Source organism: Aphidius gifuensis, linkage group LG5, assembly GCF_014905175.1.
Source record: "Aphidius gifuensis isolate YNYX2018 linkage group LG5, ASM1490517v1, whole genome shotgun sequence".
In the NCBI taxonomy this organism is placed as follows: Eukaryota; Metazoa; Arthropoda; class Insecta; order Hymenoptera; family Braconidae; genus Aphidius; species Aphidius gifuensis.
In genome coordinates, this window is record NC_057792.1 from 3122263 (window position 1) to 3149209 (window position 26947).

At 23.7% G+C, this 26947-nt stretch overlaps 7 protein-coding genes across 9 annotated transcripts; 3 read left to right on the forward strand and 4 right to left on the reverse strand.

Annotated features, from left to right (window-relative positions):
* Positions 1–402: 402 nt before the first annotated feature.
* LOC122856203 (septin-2-like) lies at positions 403–2038 on the reverse strand. The gene is made up of 6 exons (XM_044157897.1): positions 1921–2038; positions 1502–1838; positions 1312–1423; positions 916–1236; positions 654–824; positions 403–570 (listed from the first exon to the last, which is right to left on the reverse strand). Exons 1-6 carry the CDS (start codon positions 2036–2038, stop codon positions 403–405), a joined length of 1227 nt encoding a protein of 408 aa, XP_044013832.1.
* Positions 2039–2596: 558 nt separating this feature from the next.
* On the forward strand, positions 2597–3288 carry LOC122856891 (selenoprotein F-like). The gene is made up of 3 exons (XM_044158779.1): positions 2597–2643; positions 2752–2870; positions 2949–3288. The coding sequence occupies exons 1-3, from the start codon at positions 2605–2607 to the stop codon at positions 3241–3243; spliced, it is 453 nt and encodes a 150-aa protein (XP_044014714.1). The 5' UTR covers positions 2597–2604; the 3' UTR covers positions 3244–3288.
* A 12-nt stretch (positions 3289–3300) lies between these two features.
* Positions 3301–8700, reverse strand: LOC122856755 (putative histone-lysine N-methyltransferase 1). Its single transcript, XM_044158564.1, has 7 exons — positions 8546–8700; positions 7931–8250; positions 7580–7741; positions 6711–6937; positions 5777–6014; positions 5525–5683; positions 3301–5448 (listed from the first exon to the last, which is right to left on the reverse strand). The coding sequence occupies exons 2-7, from the start codon at positions 8228–8230 to the stop codon at positions 3739–3741; spliced, it is 2796 nt and encodes a 931-aa protein (XP_044014499.1). The 5' UTR covers positions 8231–8250; positions 8546–8700; the 3' UTR covers positions 3301–3738.
* Positions 8701–8937: 237 nt separating this feature from the next.
* LOC122856863 (syntaxin-6) lies at positions 8938–12440 on the forward strand. Of its 2 annotated transcripts, XM_044158738.1 has the most exons (7): positions 8939–9466; positions 9665–9876; positions 9980–10074; positions 10165–10224; positions 10542–10774; positions 10899–10993; positions 12327–12440. In XM_044158738.1, exons 1-7 carry the CDS (start codon positions 9432–9434, stop codon positions 12401–12403), a joined length of 807 nt encoding a protein of 268 aa, XP_044014673.1. In that variant the 5' UTR covers positions 8939–9431; the 3' UTR covers positions 12404–12440. The 2 variants fall into 2 exon arrangements, with proteins under 2 accessions (XP_044014672.1, XP_044014673.1); XM_044158737.1 differs by having other exon boundaries at positions 8938–9466; positions 10899–12440.
* A 497-nt stretch (positions 12441–12937) lies between these two features.
* On the reverse strand, positions 12938–21091 carry LOC122856742 (laminin subunit gamma-1). Of its 2 annotated transcripts, XM_044158535.1 has the most exons (9): positions 20946–21091; positions 20799–20842; positions 19456–19609; positions 18819–19077; positions 18077–18378; positions 17796–18001; positions 17604–17707; positions 16893–17081; positions 12938–16835 (listed from the first exon to the last, which is right to left on the reverse strand). In XM_044158535.1, exons 3-9 carry the CDS (start codon positions 19594–19596, stop codon positions 13171–13173), a joined length of 4866 nt encoding a protein of 1621 aa, XP_044014470.1. In that variant the 5' UTR covers positions 19597–19609; positions 20799–20842; positions 20946–21091; the 3' UTR covers positions 12938–13170. The 2 variants fall into 2 exon arrangements, with proteins under 2 accessions (XP_044014470.1, XP_044014471.1); XM_044158536.1 differs by lacking the exons at positions 20799–20842; positions 20946–21091 and adding an exon at positions 20564–20732.
* Positions 21092–21900: 809 nt separating this feature from the next.
* On the reverse strand, positions 21901–22701 carry LOC122856204 (haloacid dehalogenase-like hydrolase domain-containing protein 3). The gene is made up of 3 exons (XM_044157898.1): positions 22596–22701; positions 21996–22276; positions 21901–21909 (listed from the first exon to the last, which is right to left on the reverse strand). The coding sequence occupies exons 1-3, from the start codon at positions 22699–22701 to the stop codon at positions 21901–21903; spliced, it is 396 nt and encodes a 131-aa protein (XP_044013833.1).
* A 1657-nt stretch (positions 22702–24358) lies between these two features.
* Positions 24359–26572, forward strand: LOC122856207 (endothelin-converting enzyme homolog). The gene is made up of 4 exons (XM_044157899.1): positions 24359–24410; positions 24507–25271; positions 25919–26172; positions 26246–26572. Exons 1-4 carry the CDS (start codon positions 24359–24361, stop codon positions 26570–26572), a joined length of 1398 nt encoding a protein of 465 aa, XP_044013834.1.
* The last annotated feature ends 375 nt before the right edge of the window (positions 26573–26947 follow it).

A 26947-nucleotide genomic window follows, 5' to 3' on the forward strand; every position in this document is an offset into this window, starting at 1 on the left:
TTGTTTCAGTAAATGTTTTTAGAAATATATTTTTCAAGCAAAATGAAATTATAAATTTTTTTTATCATTACTGATTAAAGATTATCTTGCATTATTTTTAAACCAGAAGAATAATTTTTTTTTTCATCAAAATTTTGTTATGGTTATTCAACATGTTCATATCATCAAAATCTTTATCAACCAATCATTATTAAAAAAAAATATTTAAAAAAAGTGTTATGTAATAAAATTATTAAACATGTAATTTACTATTTCCATATTAATTTATTGTATCAATTATTATTATTTCATTATATTATTTTGAAATTATTTTGAATTTAACTACTCGATATTTTTACAAATTTAATGCTCATTATTGTCTAAGTTCCATTGAAAAATTTAAACAAGTTCAATTATCATTAATTATTTTTTTTTTATTTTTTGACGTCCTGGACTTAATTGTTCTTTAAGTTTTTGCTCTTTGACACGATTAAATTCTTGTATTTCATTATCTAATATTTTCATATGTTCTTCAACTTTTTCACGCTCGACAGTGTGTCGTAGACTCATCTCACGTACTTTTACATTCAACTGAAATGCAACAAAATAAATAATAAAAAAAAAACAAAAGAATAATATAATTTACAACAATATTTAACAACAATAATGCTTACTTCATTCTGGAATTTTTGTTGCTCATGATCAAAATCAATAATACGTTCACAAATACGTTCTTTTAATTGCTCTGATATTCTATCAAGTTCCATTTCATGATCAATTTTTTTTTGTTCAATAAATCCTTGAAAATTCAATGGCTGTTTATTTTCCGAGTCCTCAAAACCAATCTATAAAAAAAATGATAAATTACATAATCAATAGTAAAATAAATATCATAAATTATTTAATAATAATTATCATTATAAATAATTAATTCACCTTTTTCAAATATTCCATTCGATAAAGTTCATAATGTTGTTGATTTGTTTTTTCAATCATATCTTGCATATTAATTCTAATTAACATTTCACGTAATTTAACAAAATCACAATGTTTTTCATTTTCAATTTGTATTGTACCCCATGGATATTTACGTGAACGTGCCATTTTATTTCCAATTTTTGATAAATCATTACTGCCAACAACAGCAAATGGTACATGTTTATTCATTTCCATATTAACATCAGCAATATTATCATCATCAATTGGAAATTTATAAATATTAATATCACTTGATTCAAGCTCAGATATTATTTTATTCTAAAATAATAAAAATTAATTTGTTATAAATAAATAAACAACAACAAATAATAATATAAATTAATTATTATTTACCTTAAAATCTTGTAGCTCTATTTTTGATATTGTGTCAGCTTTGGCAATTATTGGAATGATGTTTACTTTCTTGTGAATTTTTTTCATACAAAGAATGTCCAATGCTTTTAATCTAAAATAACAAATCAAAATAATAATTATATAATTTTTTTTTAAACAATAATAATATATTAATTTGATTTAAATTTACCCATGTCCAGTTGGGCAAATGAAATAAAGACAAGCATGAATTCTTGTATCATCATATGTCGACATTGATCTATCAACTTTAAGTTCTTCTTGAAGATAATTATTAAATTGTTCATCAATAAAATCAACAATTGATTTTGAACTATTAATCTTATTTATTTGATCACCATAACCAACTGTATCAACAATTTTTAATTTCAAGTTAACATTATTTTCTTGAAGTTGATATGTTTCACATTTTATTGAATCTGTTGGTAAATTGTGAGGGCTAGGTGTTGAATCAAATGTTGTATTGAACAATGAATCAATCAGTGTTGATTTACCAAGTCCAGTTTCACCTTTTACAAATATAATTTAAAAATATATATTAGATTAGTTTAAACTTGATATTAATTATTATTTAATTAAAATTTTATTTACCAATACATAAAATGTTGAATGTAAAACCAGCATCAATGGATTTTGCAACAAGTTGATCTGGTAAACTGGAAAATCCTACGTGTCCAGTGAGTACCATGTTTCTTGTTGTATTTTTCATCTTAAAATAAACAATTTAATATCAAAAAAATAAGCTAAATATTGTCGACAATTAATGTAATTGTTTATTTAATTATTTATTAATTATTATTGAAATTATTAACTTGCCTTGTTATCATTATTATTATCAACATCTGCCATGTTTATGTTTACATATACTTATATGGTATGACCAATGATAACAGATAATTATTTGTGACCAATGATTGATTGAAAAAATAACCACAGTAGCACTGGAAAATTTATGACTCATTTATTTTTGTTAAATTTGAGCCTATCAGAACTTTCCTATACTTTTGTTGTCTTATGAATTAATAGTTATATCATATTAAAATTAAAAAAATTTTGAATATTATTTTTGTTTATTTTTGAACACAAAATGTAAACAAAAGAATTTGACATTGACGCCATCTTTATAAATTTTTTCAACAACACACACAAGTGCATACGTAATATTTTTTTTTTATTTATTTATATTGTTTGGTGGCTAAGATTTTTTTATATCCAATTGTTTAATAACAAATACAAAGTATATATATTATTAAAAATTATTAATTAATTTTAATTATGCTGAAGCTAGTAATAATTTCTATTTTAACAATTTCGGCAAGTAATTTTTTAACATTGAAATATTGAAAAAAGAAAAAATTGTTTTTAACAAGTAACACGTCATTAGTTTTATGTTATTGTTAATTAATTTTTAATATTTTTTAGGTGACAATTGTTGCTTCACAGTATAATGAAGAAGATTGTAATGCATTTGGTTTTAAAAAATCAGAATTATTATGTTCAACATGTCAAGAATTGCCAAAATTTAATTTGACAATACTCAGGTAACTATTGACAAACTGTCATTTTGCTAAATTAATTTATCAAAAGAAAAAATCTTGATTATTTTTAATTTATTTCAGTGATCATTGTCTAGAATGTTGCATCAATGACAATGTTGTTACAAAGCTTTATCCAAGAGCTGAGTTTGAAGTTTGCCAATGTAAATTTGGAGCATATCCACAAATCCAAGCATTTTTAAAATCTGATAAACCAAGTAAATATCCAAATTTGAGTATTAAATATTCACGTGGTACTGATCCTTGGATATATCTGTTCAATGAAAATGGCGAAAAAGAAGACAGTTTAGACATAAGAAAATGGGACACAGATACCATTGATGAATTTCTTGATACACATCTTGTTAAAGTCAAATAAAAAACAATAATAATTGTACAATAAATTAAAAGAAAAAACAAAAACCATCAAATAAAATTTTCTATAATTTATCAAAGATTTATTTATTTATTTACTGATATTATTACACATAAATATGCTCACAAAAAGAAGAAATTATTTCAACAAACAAGTCTACATTTTTATATTTGATAAAAAAACACTACATTTGTTTATTTATTCATTTTTTTTTTATTTCATATTATTCAAAAAATATTTAAATGAAAAAAAAAAGCCAAAAACATACAGATATTAAGACAATAAGTTTTTTAATTTAAAAACCAAAAAAGTTATTTAAAACTCACAAACGTTACATTTTATTTAGAAAAAAAAAAAATAATAAAAACTAAAATGCATTTAATTAACTAATTCATTATGTTGTATTTTAATTGCAAAAACATTGTTAAAATTGTCAATAACTGGTGTGTTGTTTTTTTTTTTTTTCTTTGTGACATTGTTGTACGAAAAATAAATTATTTATCGACGAGATCTTCGTGCACGTTGAGTACCACGATTGCCACGATTTCCACGAAAACCACCACCACCTCTTGGTGATTTATTTGGAGTATGCATATTTGGAGAATGATTTTTGCTGTTATTTAATGAATGTCGATGATGTTGATTAATTGGTGATGATATTATTGGTGCTGGTGGTGCTTCAGGCATTGAATCAATTACTTTTTTAATTTCTTCAGCTATTTTTGCTGGTATAGGTGTTTTTTCTGGTACAATTTTCTTTTCAATTACTTTTTCAGGTATTTTTTCAGCTACTTTGTCAGGAACAACTGTTTTTTCAACTGTTTTTTCAGGAACAATTACTTTTTCAACTGTTTTTTCAGGAACAACAGTTTTTTCAATTATTTTTTCAGGAATAATTGATTGTTCAACTATTTTTTTATCTTGTGAAACTTGATTATCAGATGATACTGGTTTTTCATTTTTATCATCAATTTTTTCTACAATTACTTCAGCAACTTTTACATCATTATTTTCAGTTGTTTTATTATCAATTTTTGGCTTATCACCAAATGCTTCAACTGACATCATTGAAACATCACCTTCTTCTTCTTCATCATCATTACAATTATTTTTTAATTCATTTTGTATATTCATTGATTCTTTAATACCATTATTTTCAACATCATCATTAATTTTATCATTTATTATGTCATTTATTAAATTATCGTTTTCATTGGTATCTTGAATTTTATTATTTTCATCACTATTATCAATAATATTTTGAAGATCTTCAATGTCATCATCAATATCATCAATTTCATCCATTTGTGAATCAATTTTATCATCAATATCATTTATTTTATCGTCATTATTTTCAGTTGTTGTTGTTGTTGATGTTGTATCAAGTTTACGACGTTTAAAATTACCATCATGATCATTATCATCATCGTTATCTTGATTATTTTCTTCTTTATTATCATCATCATTAACAGTTGATGGTTCTTCAGTGGTTGTATCTTTTTCATCAACTTTCATTTCACTTGATTCATCAGCTGTTGTTGCTGTTGTTTCTGTTGTTGGTGTTTCAACTGGTGTTGCTGTTGTTGGATTAACAGTCTCTTCAACTTTTTCAACTGGTGTTGTTAATAATTTAACTTCAGCAACAAAATTTTTATAATGTGTTACTGTTTTTAAATGCATTGATACATCATCAGGTGTTAACATAAATTTACGACATTTATCACAATGATAACCTTGTACTTCTTTAATCATTGAACTACCAATTTTAATTTGTTTTTGTTTAAAATATTTTTGTGATGGTATTTTATATTTTTTCATATCCATATCATCAGTAATATCAAGTAAATATTCAGTATTATCAGTCAATGGTTCTTCATCTTTATCAGTTGTTTTATTAACTTCATTAATTTGTGTATCTTTTTCTTCATCATTAGCATTACATACTTCTGATTCACCTTTAGCAAGTTTTTGTTTTTTAGTTTTCTTTTGTTCTTCAGTTTGTACTGTATTAATCATATGTCCAGGTGTTAAACGATGCTCATCATATTCAATTCTTGATGGAAATTCTTTTGAACATGGCACACAACGTGGATGTAAAAATGTTTTTAATTGTTGATGTTTATCACTTTTTCTATGATTTGTTAATGTACCATAGAAATTAAGATCACACATTGTACAATATTCACGTACATTTAAATCAACAGAAACCTTTAAATAACAAAAATAATTATTATTAATATTTATATAATAAATTTAATATAAATTAAAAACAAGATATATTTACTTTTTTTCCACGACGTTTTGAATTATTTAAACTCATTTCACGTTGTTCTTCAGATACACGAAGTTCATGTCTCATTAAATCAACTTTAAGCTTGTATGATTCATCAAGTTTTTCCATCATCAATTGATGAGCACGTCCACGAAGATGATTTTCAAATGACTAGATTAATAAACAATAAATAATTATTATATTATGTTAAAAAATAAAAGACACAAGTCAGCAATTAATTAATTAATATTAAATTTTTCTTACAGATCCATCCCACATGCGTTTAGTGCAAACGTGACAAGTCATTTGAGTTGTTGGAACAGCTGAATAACGACTATCAGCATGTCTTGTTTCAATTTTTTTTCCACCATTATTATCATCATTTTTTTTATTATTATTAGCAGTAGCTTTGTCATCAATTTTTTTAACAACAGTAGCATCAACATCTTTTTTTTCATCCTTCCAATCGCGTTTCTTATCCTGACTTTCTTCAGCCTCTTCACTGAACACAACAACCAAACCAACAACATATATTAGACATTTTAAAAAATTACAAAAATACATTTAAAAAAAAAAACAACAATAATTAATTTCTTTTTGTTCATACATTCCTGTAAATAAATTATACAATTAGTTTTTTTTTTATATTGATGTTGAATAATGTCTACAGAATCATACATGTATTTTATTTTATTTTTTTATCACCAACATACTCGACAATGAGCCACATGATTAATCATCTCATAAACGAGATTTGAAGAAATTTAAAAAATCCAAATATCGATTATTGATGGTCACGAAGAACCAATTGACAAAAAAATTAATAAAATAAACAAAAATAAATATCAACATCATCAAGAAAACAAAACACAATATATATTTATTTTTTTACAATAAAAAAAATAATAATAATCATGAGTTTTCAAGTGTTGTTGAATTTAATATAAAAAAAAAAATTAATTGTCTTTTTTTTTAATATAAAAATTATAATTAAATAATCGCATGTATTGTTGTTATTTTTTTTTTTTGGAAAACAACAAAACAATATGTTGCGAAGTAAAAGGCCAATGTTAAATTGATGATATCAATTTTTCATAAATTATAATTATTTTTGGATTGAGGAAATTTCGATATATATTTATATATCAATTATAAAAATGTTTTTTTTTTTGTGGAAACGGAAGAAATTAATTCTTACCTTTTAACAACGTTCTCAGTAATCGGCTTTTCATTATTTTTCTTAACATCCAGTTGTTCCTTTTTAGACGTCTCATTTTTTTTAGAGGCTTTTGTATTTTTATCGTTGCGATGTTGATTTTGGTTTCCATTGTTACGTTGATTTCCGGACTGGGATTGTGCACGAAATTGTGCGGATGAAGGGCCACGTCGGCCGGCGACTCCGTCGCGAGCACGATTATTGCCCATCTAAGTTTGCAATGAATTTTTGAAATATGTTTTTTTTTGTTCTTATTATTCCTCGTAATAATATTATTTAATTATTTTATATATTATAAATAAATATATCATTTGAAGAATAATTGATCAATGGTTGAATTGATAACCATTTATGAAAAATTTCATGTCAAAATAAAAATATTGACAATTATTTTATATGAAAATTTAATATCAAATTGATAATTGATATTAATTAATTTTATGAAATACTTTATTATTTATTTGGGAACTTTGGAATAATCGCAACGATTTTTTTTTTCAATACAATAAAAAAATATATATGGTTAATTTAAAAGTGAAGATATTTTTTGTTTACCTTTTTTTCTTTTTTATTTATAAAAATATTGAAAATATATTTTGGTTCAGATAAAACAGCAGATTTTTGTAAGAAGATAAGTATCGATTGAAAAATATTGAAAACGACGTTGATTAATGAATTAATAATAATTAAAAAAAATATTGTTATTTCTTTTTCGTTTTTTTTTTTTCGATTAATAATATAATCGTAATGAAATTTTATCGATTGACTATTCTAAACTATTGTTGAGCTAATAAATGTGTTTTATTTTCTTCTTGTTTATTGTTTAATATTGTTTTGTTTAATAATCATACCTTGTTATAGGGCTGTGCACGTTGTGGTTGTTGTTGATTTTTGTTATTTCCTAAACGTTGTAGGCGATCATTGAAACGACCATTGTTACCAAAATTTCCTTGATTTCGAAAATTTGATAATGGATTGCTTAAGCTTGTTCCAAGGCTCAGCAATGATGGTACCTAATTAAAAATAAAAAATATATATAACCCTAACAATCACAGATAATTAATTGTCAAATCGTTTCGATGAAATAATAATCATAAATAAAATAAATTTCGAAATACAAATAACTTAAAAAATAATAGAAATATTTTATAAAATCAATAATATAATAATGATAATTATTAATTTAATTATAATCAAATTACCTGAGGTTGAGGTTCTTGTTGAGTACGAATGAGATTATTCAATAAATTGGAAACAATAACCAATTCAGCTTGTGATGAATTTATTGATAAATTATTATTTGGAGTTGGTAGAATACCTCGTCCAGGCATACTTCCACTTTCCCAAGGATTCATTCCACGATTATTTTGTCCTCCAGTCATTCCAGTATTACCTCCCCCATTTCCACCGCCAATACCACCACCTCCACCTCCTCCAGATCTTCCAAAATTATTTCTTACATTACCAAATGAATTTCTCTTTACTCCACGATTGAACGACATTTTATTTTTTTATATCTTCTCTAAAACATATAATAGTTTAATCAATAAACAATACATAACATATCTACACTTAATTAAATTATTTTTTCACATATAAAAATATTATCAACAAATAATCCTTGTAATATTTTTTAATATAATATTAATATGATTTTTATTTTTTTGATTAAAAGCCAAGTAAAGTTCCAGATAATAAAGAAAAAAAAATAAATAAATCTGACTCGACTTTGGAGCAAATAAAAATGGACACCAAAAAAAAGTTAGAAAAAAGTTGAAAAAAAAAAGAGCTATTTAGATTAAATAGCGGCTACTTACAATCAATGCAGAAAAGAGTTGTAAAATTTATACAATAATTATTGTTAATAAACAATATAAAACAATTATTTAATAATATTTTTTAATAAATATCAAAGTCACAAAAGCGTCAATAAATGATGCGGTGTACACAAACACAATTACAAGACAGTAATTTTTTTTTTTTTTTTGATGCACACTAACACAATCGAGTGACGCATCAAAAGGGGGGCAAAGGGGGTGATACAAAATGGCGGTTAAAGATGATTTACAGTCGGTAATTTAAGCGATGAATACTACTTTATCGATTCGAATTTTTTTTTTTTGAATTTAAGTTTTTTCGAATTTATTTTTTTGTATATCTCTCCTGGAGAGATCAATAGACACATGAAATATATAGATATATAATTTAACTTTATCTATTTTAATAAACTTTGCATTTATTTTGTGCGCAAACGTCAAAAAAATATATATGGCCCTGGATATATTTTTCCACGAACAAAGTGAATGAAGTTAAATTAAAACACAAATTTTTTATTTGTGTTTTTTTTTCTACATTAGAAAAAAAGTGTATTTAGAAACCCACAGTGACTTTAACACAAAGGGTTCAACAAAATGTCGATAAATCATTATCAATATGTTAATTTTTGATAATATATTTTTAATTTATTTATAATAAATTAATTGTTTATTGTTTTTTTATTATTTGGTTAATTTGTTTTTTGTTTTTCTTTTTTTTCTTTATTTTTTTAGTGGTAATTAATAATTGATTATATTGTTGTTAAATTTAGTTATTGTGGTTTATTTTATTGCAATTTATTTATCGATGATTTTAAATAATAAATTAGGGGTTGAAATTATTGAAAGGGTGAAGTGATAAATTATTATTTTTATATTTATTTGAGGTATGACGTTGGAGGATCCTTTTTTTGTCGTCAAAGAGTAAGTTTAAAAAACGATAAATTAATAATTAATAAAATATATTTATTTCTAATAATTAATTTTTAATTATACTTTAATTATTGTTTAATTTATAATTATATTATTTTAATTAACTGTTTTAAATTATTTGAACAGTGTTGATTAATTTTATAACAAAATTTAAATTGATTAGTTTTTTATTTTTTATTTTTAATATAGCGAGGTTTGCAAAGCTTTGAATAAAACAAGAGGACTTTATGGTCGTTGGAGTGAATCACAAATTAATTATTCAGTATCAACACCAAATGGATTATCTCCAGGTGCACTTATACCTCCAGTATCAAAAGAAGAACTTGAATGGACCACAACTGAATTAAGAAATGCATTGAGATCAATTGAATGGGATCTTGAAGATCTTGAAGATACAATTTATATCCTTTTTTTTTTTTAATTTATTTTTAATTATTTATACTTATATTAAATTAATAAACAATAATATTAAATTTTCTTAACTCAAAATTTCGAAATAAATACGTATTGTAGAAAAAAATCCAACGAAATTTAAAATTGACAACAAAGATTTAACATATAGACGTACATTCATTGATCATACACGTGAAGAGGTCAAGGTATTTATTTTATATCATTAAACCACATATTTGTACAAAGTTAATCAATAATTTTAAAACATGTTTTTTTTTTTTCTATCTTAATTACAGATTATGAGAGACAAAATGAATTTAAGTCGAGGAAGAGATCGAGATCGTACAGCTAGACAAGTAAATTTATTTAAATTAAAATAATAATTTTTTACAATAATTAATAAACAATATATTCAAAAAAATAATAATAATATTTAAACAATACGCCCTCTATTTTTAATTGATTTAATTAAAAAAATAACATAACCTGGAATTGTAAAATTTATTGATTTGTTTTGTTTTGTTCTGTCAGTGTTGTTGTTGTTGTTTTTTTTTTATTATTATTATACTTTTTGTGTAAAAAAAAAATGGTGCTAATCTTTTAATTTAATATATGTTTTTATTATTAAATATAAGTGTATTTAAATTTAATTTATGATATTTTTTTTGTCTAGCCATTGTTAGATAATAGTCCAGTACGTGGACCAATTAATCATGGTACCACAAAATACAGTAAATTGGAAAATGAAACTGACAGTCCAAGTAGAAGATTTATGGATGATACACTTAATCAACAAAGTTCTATGATGAGACAACAAGATGAACAATTAGATATTATTAGTGAAAGTATTGGTACATTAAAAACTGTATCACATCAAATTAATTCAGAGCTTGATGAACAAGCTGTGTAAGTTTAATTGTTTTCTCTCAAGTAATTAATGTTAATTAATGCTTAAAAATATTAAATTTTTATAATTAGATTTTGTTACTTATTTGTATTAATTATTGTTTGTTTAATTATATTGTTGCAGAATGTTGGATGATTTTGGTAATGAACTTGAAGTTACTGACTCAAAGTTGGATGCAACTATGAAAAAAATGGCAAAAGTACTACAATTAAGCAATGGTAACTATAATAATTACATTCCAGCTCCTACATCGTCTGTACCTAGTGTTAATTATCCACAAAAAACATCTTCCCTATCCACAATTTCAACAACAATAACTAATTGTTTTTTATGCTCTGCTGAATAGACTTTTTTTTTTGTTTGTTTTTTTTTGTTTGTTTAACATTATATTCTATATTTTATAATTTAAGGTAAATTATTTATTTAGCTAGTTGAATATTTAACAAAACAAATTATAGTTTAATATATTTTCAAATTTATTTCTTGTTAAATAATTAAATTTTGAATTTACAAAAAAAAAAACAAATAGTCTTATCTTTGTTAAAATTATTATTCAAATAGCTCCAGACTGGAAATAATAAATTTATATAAATAATAAAGCCAATTAACTAACCGGGTTTGCCAAATTAATAATTGCCAGATAAAAAATTAATAAACAATAATAAAAACAATTATTTTCTTTTAGAAAAAAAAACAAAATAGATAAAAAAGTTGATTAAAAAATTTACAAGAAATAGCATTAAATATTATTTCAATTTTTTAGAAGTAATTTAAATAATTTCATTGATTATTTATCAATTTAAATGATAAATTATTTATTTAATATATATTTTATTAATAAACAAAATGACCATGATATTAATCTTAAAAAAAAAATACACAAATACCAAAAGGCTTGTTTTTTTTTCTTGTTAAAATAAAACAAATAACATTTATTGTTAATGGTTGTTAACGATTGTTTAAACAAATAAAAAATATATTATTTTAGATTAAATAAAGAGTTGCATTTAATAGTCTAGTCTGAAATTAAAAAAACTAAAAAAATGTAGGCCTTAAAATAAAATCGTAGATAAAAAAATAAATACCTTTTTTTAATTTGTTAATAGTATTGAAATTTTATGTTAGCTATGATTAATTTAAAATAATTATAAAAATTGTTAGAATATTTATAAAGTGTTCATTAGTAAAACAAAAAGACAAAATTGAATGCATGGTAAAAAAAAATAAACCAACTAATTAAAAAATATAAAATTACTAGAAATTCGTAGCCAAACAAATGGCCAATCATGTACCTCAAGTAGAAAATCATTAACAAAAGGAAAAAAAAAATAATTAATTTATTAGATGTATTGTTTAAATGCTGTTAAAAAAGAAAATTATAAAATCAAACGACAGCCTTGTTAATAAAATTGTGTAGACCAAATCTACACAAAAAAAAAAATAGTGATACCATTAGTTTAAATTAATAAAACAATAATAATAAAATATAAAATGAGTATATAAATAATATTAGAACGCATGAAATATTATTTTCCAATTTTGTTGTTTTAGATCGGAGACAATGGGTAGCCATTGGAGTCTTGACTGCTATTTTGGTATTTTTAATTATTTTATTTATAATTAAATGAATGGCCAATAATAAAAAAAAAAAAAACAATTATAAATTAATTTATAAATAAACAAAAAGTACTGTTAATAAGCCAAATAATACCCATCGGTTAAATACCCTGTATGTAAACCTAGCACGTTATATAATATTACCAACTATTTTTTGTTTTACCTTTTACAATATTATTTCATAATAAGACCAATATATTAATGAAATAATAAATAAATAATATTAAATAAACTTGAATTATCAATTAATTAATTAATTTGTCATTAAAATATATATATATTTTTTTATTTAATCTTAAAATTTTGTCAACTACAATTTATTTTTTTTTAAATCAAAATTAAGTTACAATGTCCTTTTTTTTTTTGATCAAAGTACTTGAAAATAATAATCATTATAATAGTAATAATAGTAATATCTACAGAATATTGTTTTTTAAGAATTTTTAAATATAAAACTAGAAAAAAAAATATTCAAGTTGAAAAAAAATTGTCATGATTAATTAAGAGTTATAAAAAATGAAAAAAAAAAAAAAAAATTGATGGATCTGATTTTTGATCAGTATACTTCGATTATTATTATCGAGTCTTTGGTATAGTATTTTTTAAATGAAAAATATTTTTAAATTAACAAGACACTCACTTGATGATGATTATATAAAAGAAAAATTTTGATTATTATTTGTTAATATTTTAGCTTTAATTATGGCACTTTATTTGAGGAAAAAAAAAAAAAAAAAAAAAATTTATGAAAATAATAAAAAAAGGAAAAAGAAAAAAATTATAATGGTTCAAGTTGTAGTCTCTTGAAGCATTCATTTGGTAATGAATTTTTAATTTCTTCAATATTTTGAACTTCAATTTTTAATCTAGCAACTTCATCTTCATAATTTTTAACCCATTGTGTTTGTAAATTTTTAGCTTCAGTTAAAAGACGTATTCTTTCATCTAAATTTGTTTGTTTAATTTCATTTTCAGCTGATATTAAACGTTCTTCAAGTTTATCCAAATCATAATCATTAATTTCTGGTAGAGATTTTAATTCATCAATAATAGTTGATACATCATAAAGTGCTTTATCAACTTGTTGTCCAGCTGAATTAAATTTATTTCTTGTTTGTCCAACTTGATGATTAACATTTGTTGTATCATTAAAATCATCACCAATTTTAGATTCATATTCTTTAACAATTTGTTCAGTATTTTCAATTCTCATATGTAATTTTTCAGCTTCATTATTTAATCTCCATGCTTCTAATTTTGTTTTATTTGTTTGATTATATATATTATTTGCAATAGTACCAGCAGCATCAGCAATTTTTTGTGCTTTATCAGTATTATTTTTAGCAATAATAACATTATTTTCAGCATCATTTAATTCAATTTGTGTTTTATTTGATTTTTTAATAGCTTCATCAATCATATCACGTATTTCATTAATTTTTTCAAGTGATTTTTGTGCTTTAATACGTTCACGTTGTACTTCAGCATCAAATTCACTTAATCTATTAAATGTTTCTTGTGCTTCATTTAATGTTTTATTACTACGTTCAATAGCTTCATTTGCTTTAGCTTCTGAATCATCAACTTCACTTAATAATTCAGTTGTTGCTTCTTGTTGTATTTGTGCTTTATTTAATAATTCTTCAGTAATATGAATTTTATCAAACATTTCATTAAATAAATTATCATTATTTTGTATTAATAATTGTGCACGTTCTTTTATTATTAAACTTTCATTATTAATTTTTTCAATTTGTAATTGTAATTTAGCAATATCAATATCTGGTATTGTTAAATCACGTATTAATAAATCTAATGCTTCATTAGCAACATTTGATGATTTAATAAATGATATTGTTGTTAAATTATTAACATTATTATATTTATGTTTTAATAATTCAAATTTATTTTCTAATTCACGTATTTCTTCAGATATATTTGAATATTTTGATAATGCATATTTAGCTAAATTATATGCTTCAAGTGATGTATTTCTAGCTTGTTCAGCAAGTTGATGAATTTTTTTAGCTTCATTTGTATTACCATCAGCAATAATACGTGCTTCTTGTGCAATATTTGTCATTTGTTGATTTTGTTGTCCAACTTCATCAGCACGTTTTTTTGCTTCATTTAATGCTGTTACACCAACAGTTGCTAAATAATCTTCAGCATTTTTTAATTTTTCATGTATATTATCTAATATATTTTCAGCATCAACAATATTTAATAAACCATCGTGTGTTGTTTTATTTGCATTATCAATTGTTGTATTAATATTTTTCGTTAATTTATCAATTTGATTTAGTTGATTTTTTAAATCATCAATTTGTTCAACAAGTGTTTTATTATCATTATTTAATCCAATTTTAGTTAGCTTCAATAAATCTTTAACACGTGTTTCAACATTTAATAAATCATCATCAAAAGTTGAATTTTTAATAACAGTTGGTGATAAATTAATTTTTTTAAGTGTTAATTCAAGTTCAGATAAACGTTTACGATGTTGATTAACCGATAATTGTACAAGATTATAACAATCAGGACAATCTTCACATTTATATTGACGATTAAATTTATTTTCTTTACATCTATCACATTTTCTACCTTCAACATTTGATAAACATGGACATTGTCCATTGGCATCACATTGTAAATCTTTTGATCCAATATTATCACAATCACAATGTTTACAACCATCTCTACCAAAACCATAATGAAATGTCATACATGAATCACATTGTAAACCAGTTATACCTGGTCTACATTGACATTGTCCACTATATAAATCACATGTACGATTATATGAACCATCTGGATGACAATTACATGCTTTACAACCTTCATTACTATCAATATTATAATAACCATCTTCACATTTATCACAATTTCTACCAGTAACATGTGGTTTACATGTACAATGTCCAGATAATTGATTACATGGTTGTACATTACCAGTATTATCATCAGTTTCAATTGTACCTAAATTATTACATTGACATAATTTACAACCTTCATTTTTAATTTCTGATAATGCATCACCCCAATAGCCACTTAAACAATCATCACAATGAAAACCAGCAGTATTATTAACACATTTTAAACATTGTCCAGTTTCATGATTACAATTTCTAACAGCATTTAAATCAATATTATTATTACAATCACATGGACGACATGATATACCTTTATCTGGATTACCAAAATAACCATCTGAACATATTTCACAACGTGGTCCAGTTCTACCAATTGGACATTCAGTACATATTGGATCTGGATTATTACCAATTAATATACATGGACCATTATCTGGACATGGACATGATTGACAATCATTTTGTGTACCTTTTAATGGATAACCATAATAACCACGTGAACATAATTCACAATTACTACCAGTTGTATTATGTTGACATATACATTGACCAGTTTCAGCTTCACAAATATCAGCATGACCATTACAATTACATGGTACACATAAAGAAAATGGACCACCATTTGGTGGATCATGATGAAAACCTGGTCTACATGATTCACAAAATTGTCCAATATAACCATGTGTACATTGACAATTTTCTACCCAATCAGCTGTTTCACCAGCAGCACCACGTTGAGCTGTTTCAAGTGCAACATTATCAAGATAACCAGTACCTTGATTTGTATATGTACCACGTATTTTAATTGATGTTAAATTTGATAATATTGATATAAATGAATGAGCTGATAAATGTGGCTCCCAACCATAAATTTTATGTTCATTTAAACGAAATCTATAATGTTGAGCAATTGTTGTTGGTGGATTATTATTTTGACCAATAATTGATTGTGTTAATTGTTCACCATTTGCACCTTCAATAATAATATCACGTGGTGTTAATGTTGCTTCTGTTTCATCAATTCTCAATGTAAAATGTAAATCTTGATTATATGATGCACGTTGATCACCAAGATATCTTTCTGGTGCAATAAAATAAATATTATCACGTGTTGTTGCTGTTACTGATATTGTTTGTGTTGTTAAATCATTTTTAATTGGTACTGATAATTTACCAGTTGAACTACTTGATGTCCATTTTTCATTACTACGTACAAACATTGATTCAATAACAGCTTTTGAATAACCATTTGCTGTTGAACATATTGATGAATGACCATAACAAAAACATGGTGTACAACCAAATTCATTGTCAAGTGCTAAATTAAAATAACCAGGACGACATTCACGACAACGTTTACCTTCAACATTTTCTTTACATCTACATGTACCACTCACTGAATCACATGATGCTGTATTTTTATATGAACCTTTTACATCACATTCACATGATGTACAACCAATTGAATCAAAATTAAAATAATTTGATTCACAACGATCACATTTTTCACCTGTTATTCCTGGTTTACATTGACATTTACCCTCTGAATTACACTGTAAATTTCTTGATCCTAAAAAAAATTTTCATTTAATTTTTCATATTATTATCATTATTAATTTCAACTTACCAATTTCGTCACAATTACAAGGAACACAATAATTATCTTCCAATCTTTCATAATAATTTTCACGACATTTTTCACAATTTGCACCATCACGATTTGCTTTGCAGCCAATACAATGACCACCATGTCCAGTTTTTGTATAAAGTTCTTTGTCAAAATAACAACGATCAGAATATCCATTACAATTACATGCTGAAAATTAAATAAACAATTAATTAATTTTATATTTAAAAAAAATAGATAACGTTGTATTAAAATTAATATACCAGATGGTTTTATATAACGAGTTGATAATTCACTCCAATAACAATCACACGATAATACAAAAAAAATAATAAAAATTAAAAAAATATTTAAAAAACAAAATTTCATTTTGACAAAAAATTTAATATTTAATAATTATTAATATTATTATTTTTAATAATAATTAATTGATAAACATTTTCAAGGGATAAGAGATTGTTAACTGAGTAAAATTTTGCTGGGCTACTTATTCCCTTAGCTACTCGTCGGAGACTTATAAGGTAAATCTGGTCCTCGATGACGACTACCATTTAAGGATAAAGATATCCAACTTGATAGCAAAAACAATATAATAAAAAAACAATATCCACAACCCGTATCAAGTCCTATACTATATATATATTATTCTTTTTATTTTTATTAAAGAAAAAAAAACTTGTCAGAAATTTTTTTTTTAACATGATTAAATACCTTTGCATTCATGTGCATCAGTCAGTGTTGCTCGACTCCATGGTGCATCATTGTAAAATGGAAGACACTCGTTACAGTCTGGTCCAGCAGTATTGTGTTCACATCTTTAAAATAATTATATCAATAAGAAAAAAATATTAAATAGTGTTTTTTAAACTAAAAAATTCAAATGAAAGTTAATATATATTTTACCTGCATATTCTTCGTGATGTATCATCTGGAGTTGGAATTCTAAGACATTCACCAGCATGACCATGACAAGCACATCTAGCACCAACAGCAATATCAGCAATAGCATAATAATATGATTTTAATACTGAATCATCACCAAATACTTCATCACCAAATGTATTTAAACGATCAAGTGTTATTCGTAAATCAGTTGCTTGAACCCATTCCTTAAATAAATTTAATAAATTAACAATTTATAGTTTAACAATTTAATAATTATAATTTTAATTTATTTTCATTACTTGTAGTGCTGGATTTGTATCAAATTGATAGGCAGATGGTCTTCCTTCAAGTGTTGAAAATGCAACAATACCCTGTGTCAATGGTGATATATCAGAAAATTCAGATGTACATAGTACACGTGTATCATCACCTCTAACTGTTTCTTTTGAATCAGGTAAATAATATGTATCACGACATGTTGCTGAATAATATTGATATGGTTCCCAATTTGATTTATCATTTTTTCTTCTATAAAAACTCCAACTTTCTGGTCTTGGTGATTCAAATAATACTCTAACATAAGTTATGTCAAATGTTTTTCCTAAAAAATAAATTTTAAAAATATTTTTTCAAATAATATACCATATATATTTTATTTTAACACTAGAGATGAAAAATTTTTTTAAGAAAAACTATTCAACAGCTTTATGAGATTCAACATCTGTGTAGCAGACGTTTTTTTTTTTCTTTTTTTTTTTTAAGGTACATATGCTTGTGTGACGGACTAGAAATTTATCTTGAAACGACAAAATAGATATCTCGGTCGTAGGTCACCGGATCTTGAATGAACTGTGTTTTTATCAATTTAAAATAAAAATTATTTTCATTTATTTTTACAAATTAAATTAATCAATGAATATTATTACTTTTTTTTTTTTTTATTAGTAATTTAAAAAATAATATTTACAAAAGATATTTCGATAATTATCAATTAAATTATTAGCTAATGATTAATTAATTAATTTATAAAAATTAACTTACCAAGACGTAGTGTTAAATTAACTTGTGTTGAATCAATTCCTTCAAACATTGTTTCAGATTGCCACCATGTTGCATTTTGATTAATATCATGATCAGTTAAATAATCAGCAACATGATCACCATATCTACAAACATTACATGATTTTTTTTTAACTTGTGTTTGTTTACAAAATTCAGTTGGTCTATCATTTTCACCACATGTATTTGTTGCTTCAACTTTTAAATTAAATGCTGCATTTTCAAATGGTGGTATGCATCTCTATAAATAACAATAAATAACAATTAAAATAATTTAGCTAACAAATCATCAATCGAAAAACATTTAACATCTATTTTTTTTTTATTTTAATTTAATAATATCTGAGTTAAGCATAAACTGATGTAATTATATATCTTTTTTATATTTTGCTTATCAAGGAAAAAAAAAAAAGGAGAGTAAAGCTGAAGCAATTCGGAGAATATTATGATAACCCCCGGCTACCGGAGACTTGAAGATGATGTAGGCAGTTAAATAAAATTAAAAAAAAAAATTTAATGAGTAGAGATTACAAATATAGAACAGTATTAAATAATAATATTAATTTTTTAATTAATTGATTAGCTTGGTTAATAAATAATTTTGTTTTTAGATAATCACCTGAGCTTTTCCAGACTCATCGTAACATTTAGCTTCATCATGTATTTGTTCAGTAATTCTTGGATCTAATGGATCTGGTCCAGCAATTATTTCACCAATCAAGGCAAAAACCACGAATAATAATCGCAGCTTGCCCGTCATTTCCTCTCACTCTCTGATAAAAAATTATTAATTATTAAATTTTTTTTTTCTTTTAATTTTATATTTAAAATATAAGCTATTTTAATAAATTATTAAAATTTGAATGATATTTATCATCCGCTTGGTTGCCCCGACCAAGCACGACTAAATTCTCGAATGTGCTTGAACCCAAGATGTTTTTTTTATAAATATATATATCTATATGGTGTAAGTATGTGCCGTTCACTCCTCCAACTTGAAACTAATCTTTGATCTTTTTTTTTACCATTATTTTATATATAATAATTTTTTTTTTTCGTTTATTTTCAACTATTTTACTTGGCGGTATTTTAAATCGAAAAAAAAATTTTTTACTATTGATAATTTGTTGGTTTTTTTATATTATTATATTGTTTATTATATTTATAATTGCTTAGAAAAATATTAGCTAAAATAATCTTGTTATTTTGCTTAGAAAAAAAAATTATAAAATGATTATTTTTCTTTTTAATTTAAAAATATAAATTTATGTAATTTAATTTTTTTTTTTGTTATTCTTGAATTGTTATTGTTAATTTAATATTATTTATATTTTTAATTGATTATTTATTAATTTTATATTGATTATAAATTACATTTCATAGTAAAATGGTAAATAATGATATTAAATTTTTTTTATTTCGGAGTAAATTGAATGAATGAAAAGAAAAAAAAAGTTTTTTAATTTTTCGATTAATGAATTCTTGATTAATGAAATTCCAACGGTAGTTAGGATTATACCTTGCAGCAGGGGGTAGCGTCTATCAGTAAAAAAATCTACCCCAAAAAAAAAAAAAAAAAAAAATAACAAATAGAAAATGATTTACTCCAAAATAGTAAAAATCTACAAAAATAGAAAAAATTTCTTGAGTGTTTGTTTTTTAATTTTCTAAATACAATAATAATTAAATTAATTTATTTAAAAATATTAAAAATTAATAATAAATACTTGATAACAAACACTGCCCCACGTGTTTCCACAATTACAAGCTAAAAAACTTTAAATTATTTCCAATGATTTAAAAAAGAAAAACTGAATGAATCAAGACAGAGGCACCACACAAATTCTCAAAAAATATACAAACAAATGTTAAAAATTATGTTTAAAAATAAACTATAAAAAAAAATATATTCCCTATGTGTGTGTATATGTTAATAATAATAATGCTGTGTTTAAAACTCACACACAATATTCAGCATGAAGATGAAAGCAGATGAGAGACCCAAACTAAAAAAGAAAAAAAAAAAGATTTTTTAATGTTGAATACATTGAGTAGACAGCACACTCTTGTCTACCATAATTTTATCTTTTTTTATTATATTATAAATACCTGTATCTTGTCTCACTCTTATGCACATATAAAATTTTTAAAATATACTCCTACTACCATATATTTAGCTCTCCTCTTTTCTGTGTCTCTCTACACTCTCCAACTTTTATAATTCTCAGCATCCCACAGCATCCAGCAAAGCTTAAATCACAGTAGAAAATTATTTTTAAAATAAATTATATTTTATAATAATTTAATTAATATTAGTCTTTCATTATTAACTAATACTAATTTATATTATTTATTAAAGCTATTTAATAATTAAAAAATAATTTAATAATTTTATTACCTTATTAATGCATTATCTTAATTTATTTTTAATTTAATTAAAAGAAAATTATCTTCTTTATTTAGCTGCAATTTTACATAAGACTATAATTTTTTTGCATTATGTATTTTGTTTATTTAAGTTTTATTTTTTTTTATGGAAAAGATATAATGGGGTGCATATCTTTCTACCCGGAAACTTACTGATACTCTTTAACACCCACGTTGTTTGTCGGTTTCATTATTATTATTATTTATTTATTATTATTACTGTTTTCATTAAATTTTTTTTATCCTTTTTAAGGTCTTGTTTTATGGTGGAATTTAAATAAGCACGATCATTCATGTGCAGTTATCTTTAACCAATTTAATTTTTATTTTTCTCTCACTTTTTATGTTTTTTTATCCTCAAAAAAAAAATTCATAAAAGGTGGCATTGTTTTAATTATCATTAAAATTATTATCAATTTAATTTTAATTATTCTTTTGGATTTTTTTTTAAATATATTTTGTTTGTATTTAATATTTTTTCATTCAATTTTAAATCAATTTAATTAACATCAACTTAATTTGATTAATATGTTAATTTAATTAAAATTCATTCACCAATTAATATCCCAATTTTGCTGATTAATTAAGATCTTATTTTAAAATTTAATTTAACATTTTTTCGAAATGTTTTTTAAGCTCATTGTGGCTATTAAATACATGTAAATTATTTATATTTTTAATATTATTATTATTATTATTATTATGATTAATTAAATAAGAATTCCAACCGACATTTTTTGCACCATTATAATCATTATTAATATCGTCACCAATGTGAATAACTTCATCTGGTTTAATAGTAAATTTATTTATATTTTTAGAAATTTTAATGGCTTCTTGAAATATTGTTGAATTTGGTTTTTCATAACCATGTGACCATGATGTTATAATAAAATTAAAATATTTTCTAAGCTTTGTACTTATTAATATTTCTTCTAATCTTTCATCGAAATTTGATATAACACCAATTGTTATATTTTTATTATTTAAATAATCAAGAAGTATTTCAGTGTCTGAATATTTTTTCCAGCATAAATCAGTTGTATAAATATCAATCAAATTATCAGATACCTAAAAAAATTATTTAAACAAAATATATATATTAAACAAATAAATAAATAAATTGTTTATTTACCTCATCTAGTTTATCTAATGTTACATTAATACTTTGATCATTATAAACATTATAAATTAAATATTTCCACCAATTTTTCCAACCAAGTCCACTATGTTTACCAAAATTAGGATGATCAATTGACAATTGTTTAAAATACCTTTTAAAACTTTTTGTTAATAAATCTGGATTATTTATTTGTATATCATGTTGTTTACCAACATTATAATAATGCTCTTTTATTGTTGTTGACAACAGTGTTCCAGTAACGTCAAATGTCACCAATTTCGGTCGACAATTATTCATCAATCGTGTTGCTCTCATTGTTGCTACTAAAATTAAATAAATTATAATAATTACTTGGAGTATTTTTTGTTGATTTATTTATTTATTTACATAAATATTATGTCATAATAATAATTATATAATGATCATGTCAGGGCTCAATGTTATCAACAACTATTAAGAACTAAAAAATCATTTTGGCTTGATAAAGTATACAGAGATGGCGCTGAATTTTATAATAATAATAATAATTTAAAAAAAGAGTTATTTAAATAATAATAATACATTATTTTCAAGTAAAAAAAAAATAAATTGATTATTAATTTTGCTCATACCGCATGCGGTCTTGCAGTTTCAGCATAAAATCATAAGAGGATAACAGAATGACAAAGGAGGTATATGATTATTTTGTAAGTGGGCCAACATTCAGGTGGCTTTCATGTTTTCCTGTTTAACTGGGTAATATTGCGTCCCGGAATGTGACCGATCACGCAATGACGATGATGACGATGATGATGAAGAAGCAGATATTGAACATATTGAAGCTGACAACTACTAAGAGTTCAAGGAACCATACAGATTTTATCAGGCCCTAGCTAAATTATTTTTTAATTAATAAAACTAATTGACATATGAAAATTAATAAATTAAAAGTTTTAAAAATAAACTTGAAATTATTATTGCATAATTTTATCTAATATTTTTTCGAACTTTTAGCTGCTCTTTTTTATAATTTAATTTGACATTGATGGGTCTTGATAGTCAAATCGTCCCTGAGTTTTAAGGTGTTGATCAAAAGAGTGTTGTCGTCAGCAGCATCAGCGTCATGATCACGCACTCATTGGGGTCGAAAAATTACCAATCTTACTAGGATAGTAGAAAGTTAAAAGAAATAAATATTTCTACAATTTAAAAATGAAAGATGCGTCTTGATAATATTTGATTATTAATTTAGACCCTGATGGCACTAATCGAGCCCATAAACGGCCATATTCCGGGACTAAATTGTACACAGCTTAACAGGAAACCAGAACATCGTGATAGTATACGCCCCTTTAGACAACACATACACACTCTTTATTGATTCTGTTCTCCTGGTACCGCTTTATGCTCACGCTCTTTCTTTTCATTTTTATTACGATCACATATTATTTTTTTTTTTTTTCAACTAAATAAATATTTCTATTCAGAGTGTTTAAATTAACTTCGAATGATAAAATTAACATGTGTTTACAATTATTTATTAATACAATAATATTTCTATAAAAAAAAATAAATTATATATATTTTATTAAAAATTGAGGAAAAAAAAGAACATAATTATTGTACTAATTTTAAAATTGATAATAGTTTCGACACTCATAATGACGTATTTTTTTTTTCCTTCACACCTGTTTAATAATTTTATTCAAATCAAACAAAATAATCAAATAAAATATTTTTAATTTTAGACTATCGAACTCAAGTGTTCATAGATTATTAGCTTTTTAATATAAATTAAAGTGAAAAATATTTTAAAACTCATTAGAAAATTAAAATTCTCAAATAGAAAAATGAAAAAGCCAGTATTGAAAATTTTGTTACTCTTATTTTCATCGAGTAGACTTATTTTTGGTAAGTGATTTTAACTATTAAAATAAAAAAATTGAATAATAATTAATTAATTTAATCATCAACAGGCAGTCAACTATTTTCTATGAAAAAAAATGTTTCTGATATTTGTCAAACACCTGTTTGTCTTGATGCTGGTAAATATATAATTAAAAAAATTAATACATACTTTTTAAAAATTAAATTGACATATTAAATAATACCTTTTTACTAAACTGATATTTTTTTTTTAGCTTCAAGACTATCACATGACATGGATCCAAGTGTTAATCCTTGTGATGATTTTTATGAATTTACCTGTGGAGGATTTTTAAATTCCACTGATCTAAAAATTGACTCACAACGAATTGATAAATTTACTGAACTAAAAAGTAAATTTCTTAAAACAATTACAACAATACTAGAAGAAGATAATTCAATAAATAAGAACAATAAATATTTAAAACTTGTCAAAACTTTATACAAAACATGTAATAATAAAAAAGATAGTATATGGGATTTTTTGGGATCAATTGATAATTGGCCAGTGTTAGGATCCCAATGGAATGAAAGTGAATTTGATTTCGACAAATTAATATTAAAAATTGGTAACACAACACAATGGAATAATTATTTTTTTGAATTTTCATCTGTTGGTGATGGTTATCCAATTGTTGTTGATCCATATCCATCTGATTTGAGTTGGGAGGATTTTGGAGGATCTCATCAAGCCAGCACCAAAATAAATGAATACTACAACAACATAATTAAAAAAGTACAATTAATTGGTGTACCTGCATATAATCCCAACTATACAGATGATTTTAAAAAAATTTTTGATATAGAAATTGAACTAGGACGTGTAAGACTTTCAGAAGAACAAAAATTACATTCAACTTTTGATACAATTGAAATGACACTCAATGAATTAACAAGTGATTTTTCTTTTTTTAATTGGCAACAATATATTAATTATCTTCGTGGTTATCCAGTTGATTTATCAACAATTATTGTCATTCGTAATTTTAGTTATATGAAAAAATTACAATATTTATTTAATTCAAATATAGAAATTAAAAAAAGTCTAGCTAATTACATTATATGGAAGCACGTTGAAAATAATCTGAATACTATTTTTTCATTTTATCATAACAACAACATAAATTGTATTGAGCTTGTTGCAAAAAAATTACCAGTTGCAGTGGCAGCTGTTTATGTTGAAAATAATAATTTTTCAAAGATTAAAAATACCATGAATGGAATTAGAAAAATTATATCAAATATCAAAGTAAATTTTATTGAAATGATTAAAGAGTCAAGTTGGATTGATGATAAAACGAGAAATAAAATTTTAAAAAAAATTTTACTATCCAAGTATGAAATTGGCTGTTTAAAAGAATTAATTAATAGTTCAAAGATTAATAAATATTATGAGAGTTTAGAATTATTTGATGATGAGAGTTTGAATGATGCCATGCAACGAATAAAGCTGTTCGAACAACGAAATCGATTGATGGATAGTAACGATAATAGTTGGATTAAAATTGTATCAAAATTTGGAGAACAATCTGCATTTTTTTTAATCAATTCAAATTCAATAAGTAGGTTTTATTTTTACCATGATATTTATGATAAAATTAAAATGTAATTATGGATTTTTTTTCAGTGATTTCATATATGATGTTGCAAGATGATTTTTTCGACTCTGAAAAACCAAACTTCATGAATTATGGAGCACTGGGTTCTATGATAGGCCACGAGATAACACATGGTTTTGATTTTAATGGAATGAATTTTGATGGAGAAGGTCATTGGAGCAACTCACAGTGGACAGAATTATCAAAAAATAATTTTTATAACAAGTCCAAGTGTATCATTGAACAATATAATAACTTTGCTGTTCCAGAAGTTGGATTAAATGTAATTATTTATTGCTAAGACAAGCTTATTGTTTGGGTTTTTTTTTATTGATTAATTTTTAATTATTTTCTAGGTAAATGGAGGTATTAGTCAAGATGAAAATATTGCAGATAATGGTGGAATAAAAGCTGCTTATCGAGCTTATAAAAAATTATTAAATAGTGATAAAAAATTACCTGGTTTGGAGTTTAGTCCACAGCAATTATTCTGGATTAATTATGCAAATGTATTTTGTGAAAAAAATTCAAATGAATATTTAAGGAATTATCTAGATGGTGTACATCCACCTTCTAAGTTTAGAATTATTGGTACGTTATCTAATAGTCCAGAATTTGCAAAAGATTTTAATTGTCCATCTGGATCCAATATGAATCCAATAAAAAAATGTTTCATCTGGTAAAAAAATATGTAAATTATCACTTTGGTTAAAACAAAAAATAACGTAGTCTTAGGAACAATAAAAACAATATTTTTAATAATTTTTTTTTTTCTATTTTTTAGTATATTTTTTTAATTAAAAATAATAAAAAATACATTCGAACAAATGACTTTTATTTAAAATTATTATACAAATTTTTACTATTTAAAATTTAATAATAAAACTTTTTTAGTTTTAAAAATCTTTGAAAAATCTTTTAAAAAAAAAAAAAAAAAAAAAAAAAGAAAATAATAATTATTATATAAATCTTTTTTTTTTTTTTTTGTTATTGGTTTTCATGATTTTCTAGACACACATCTTAATAACTATTTTGTGTGACTGATGGATTTATCTTAA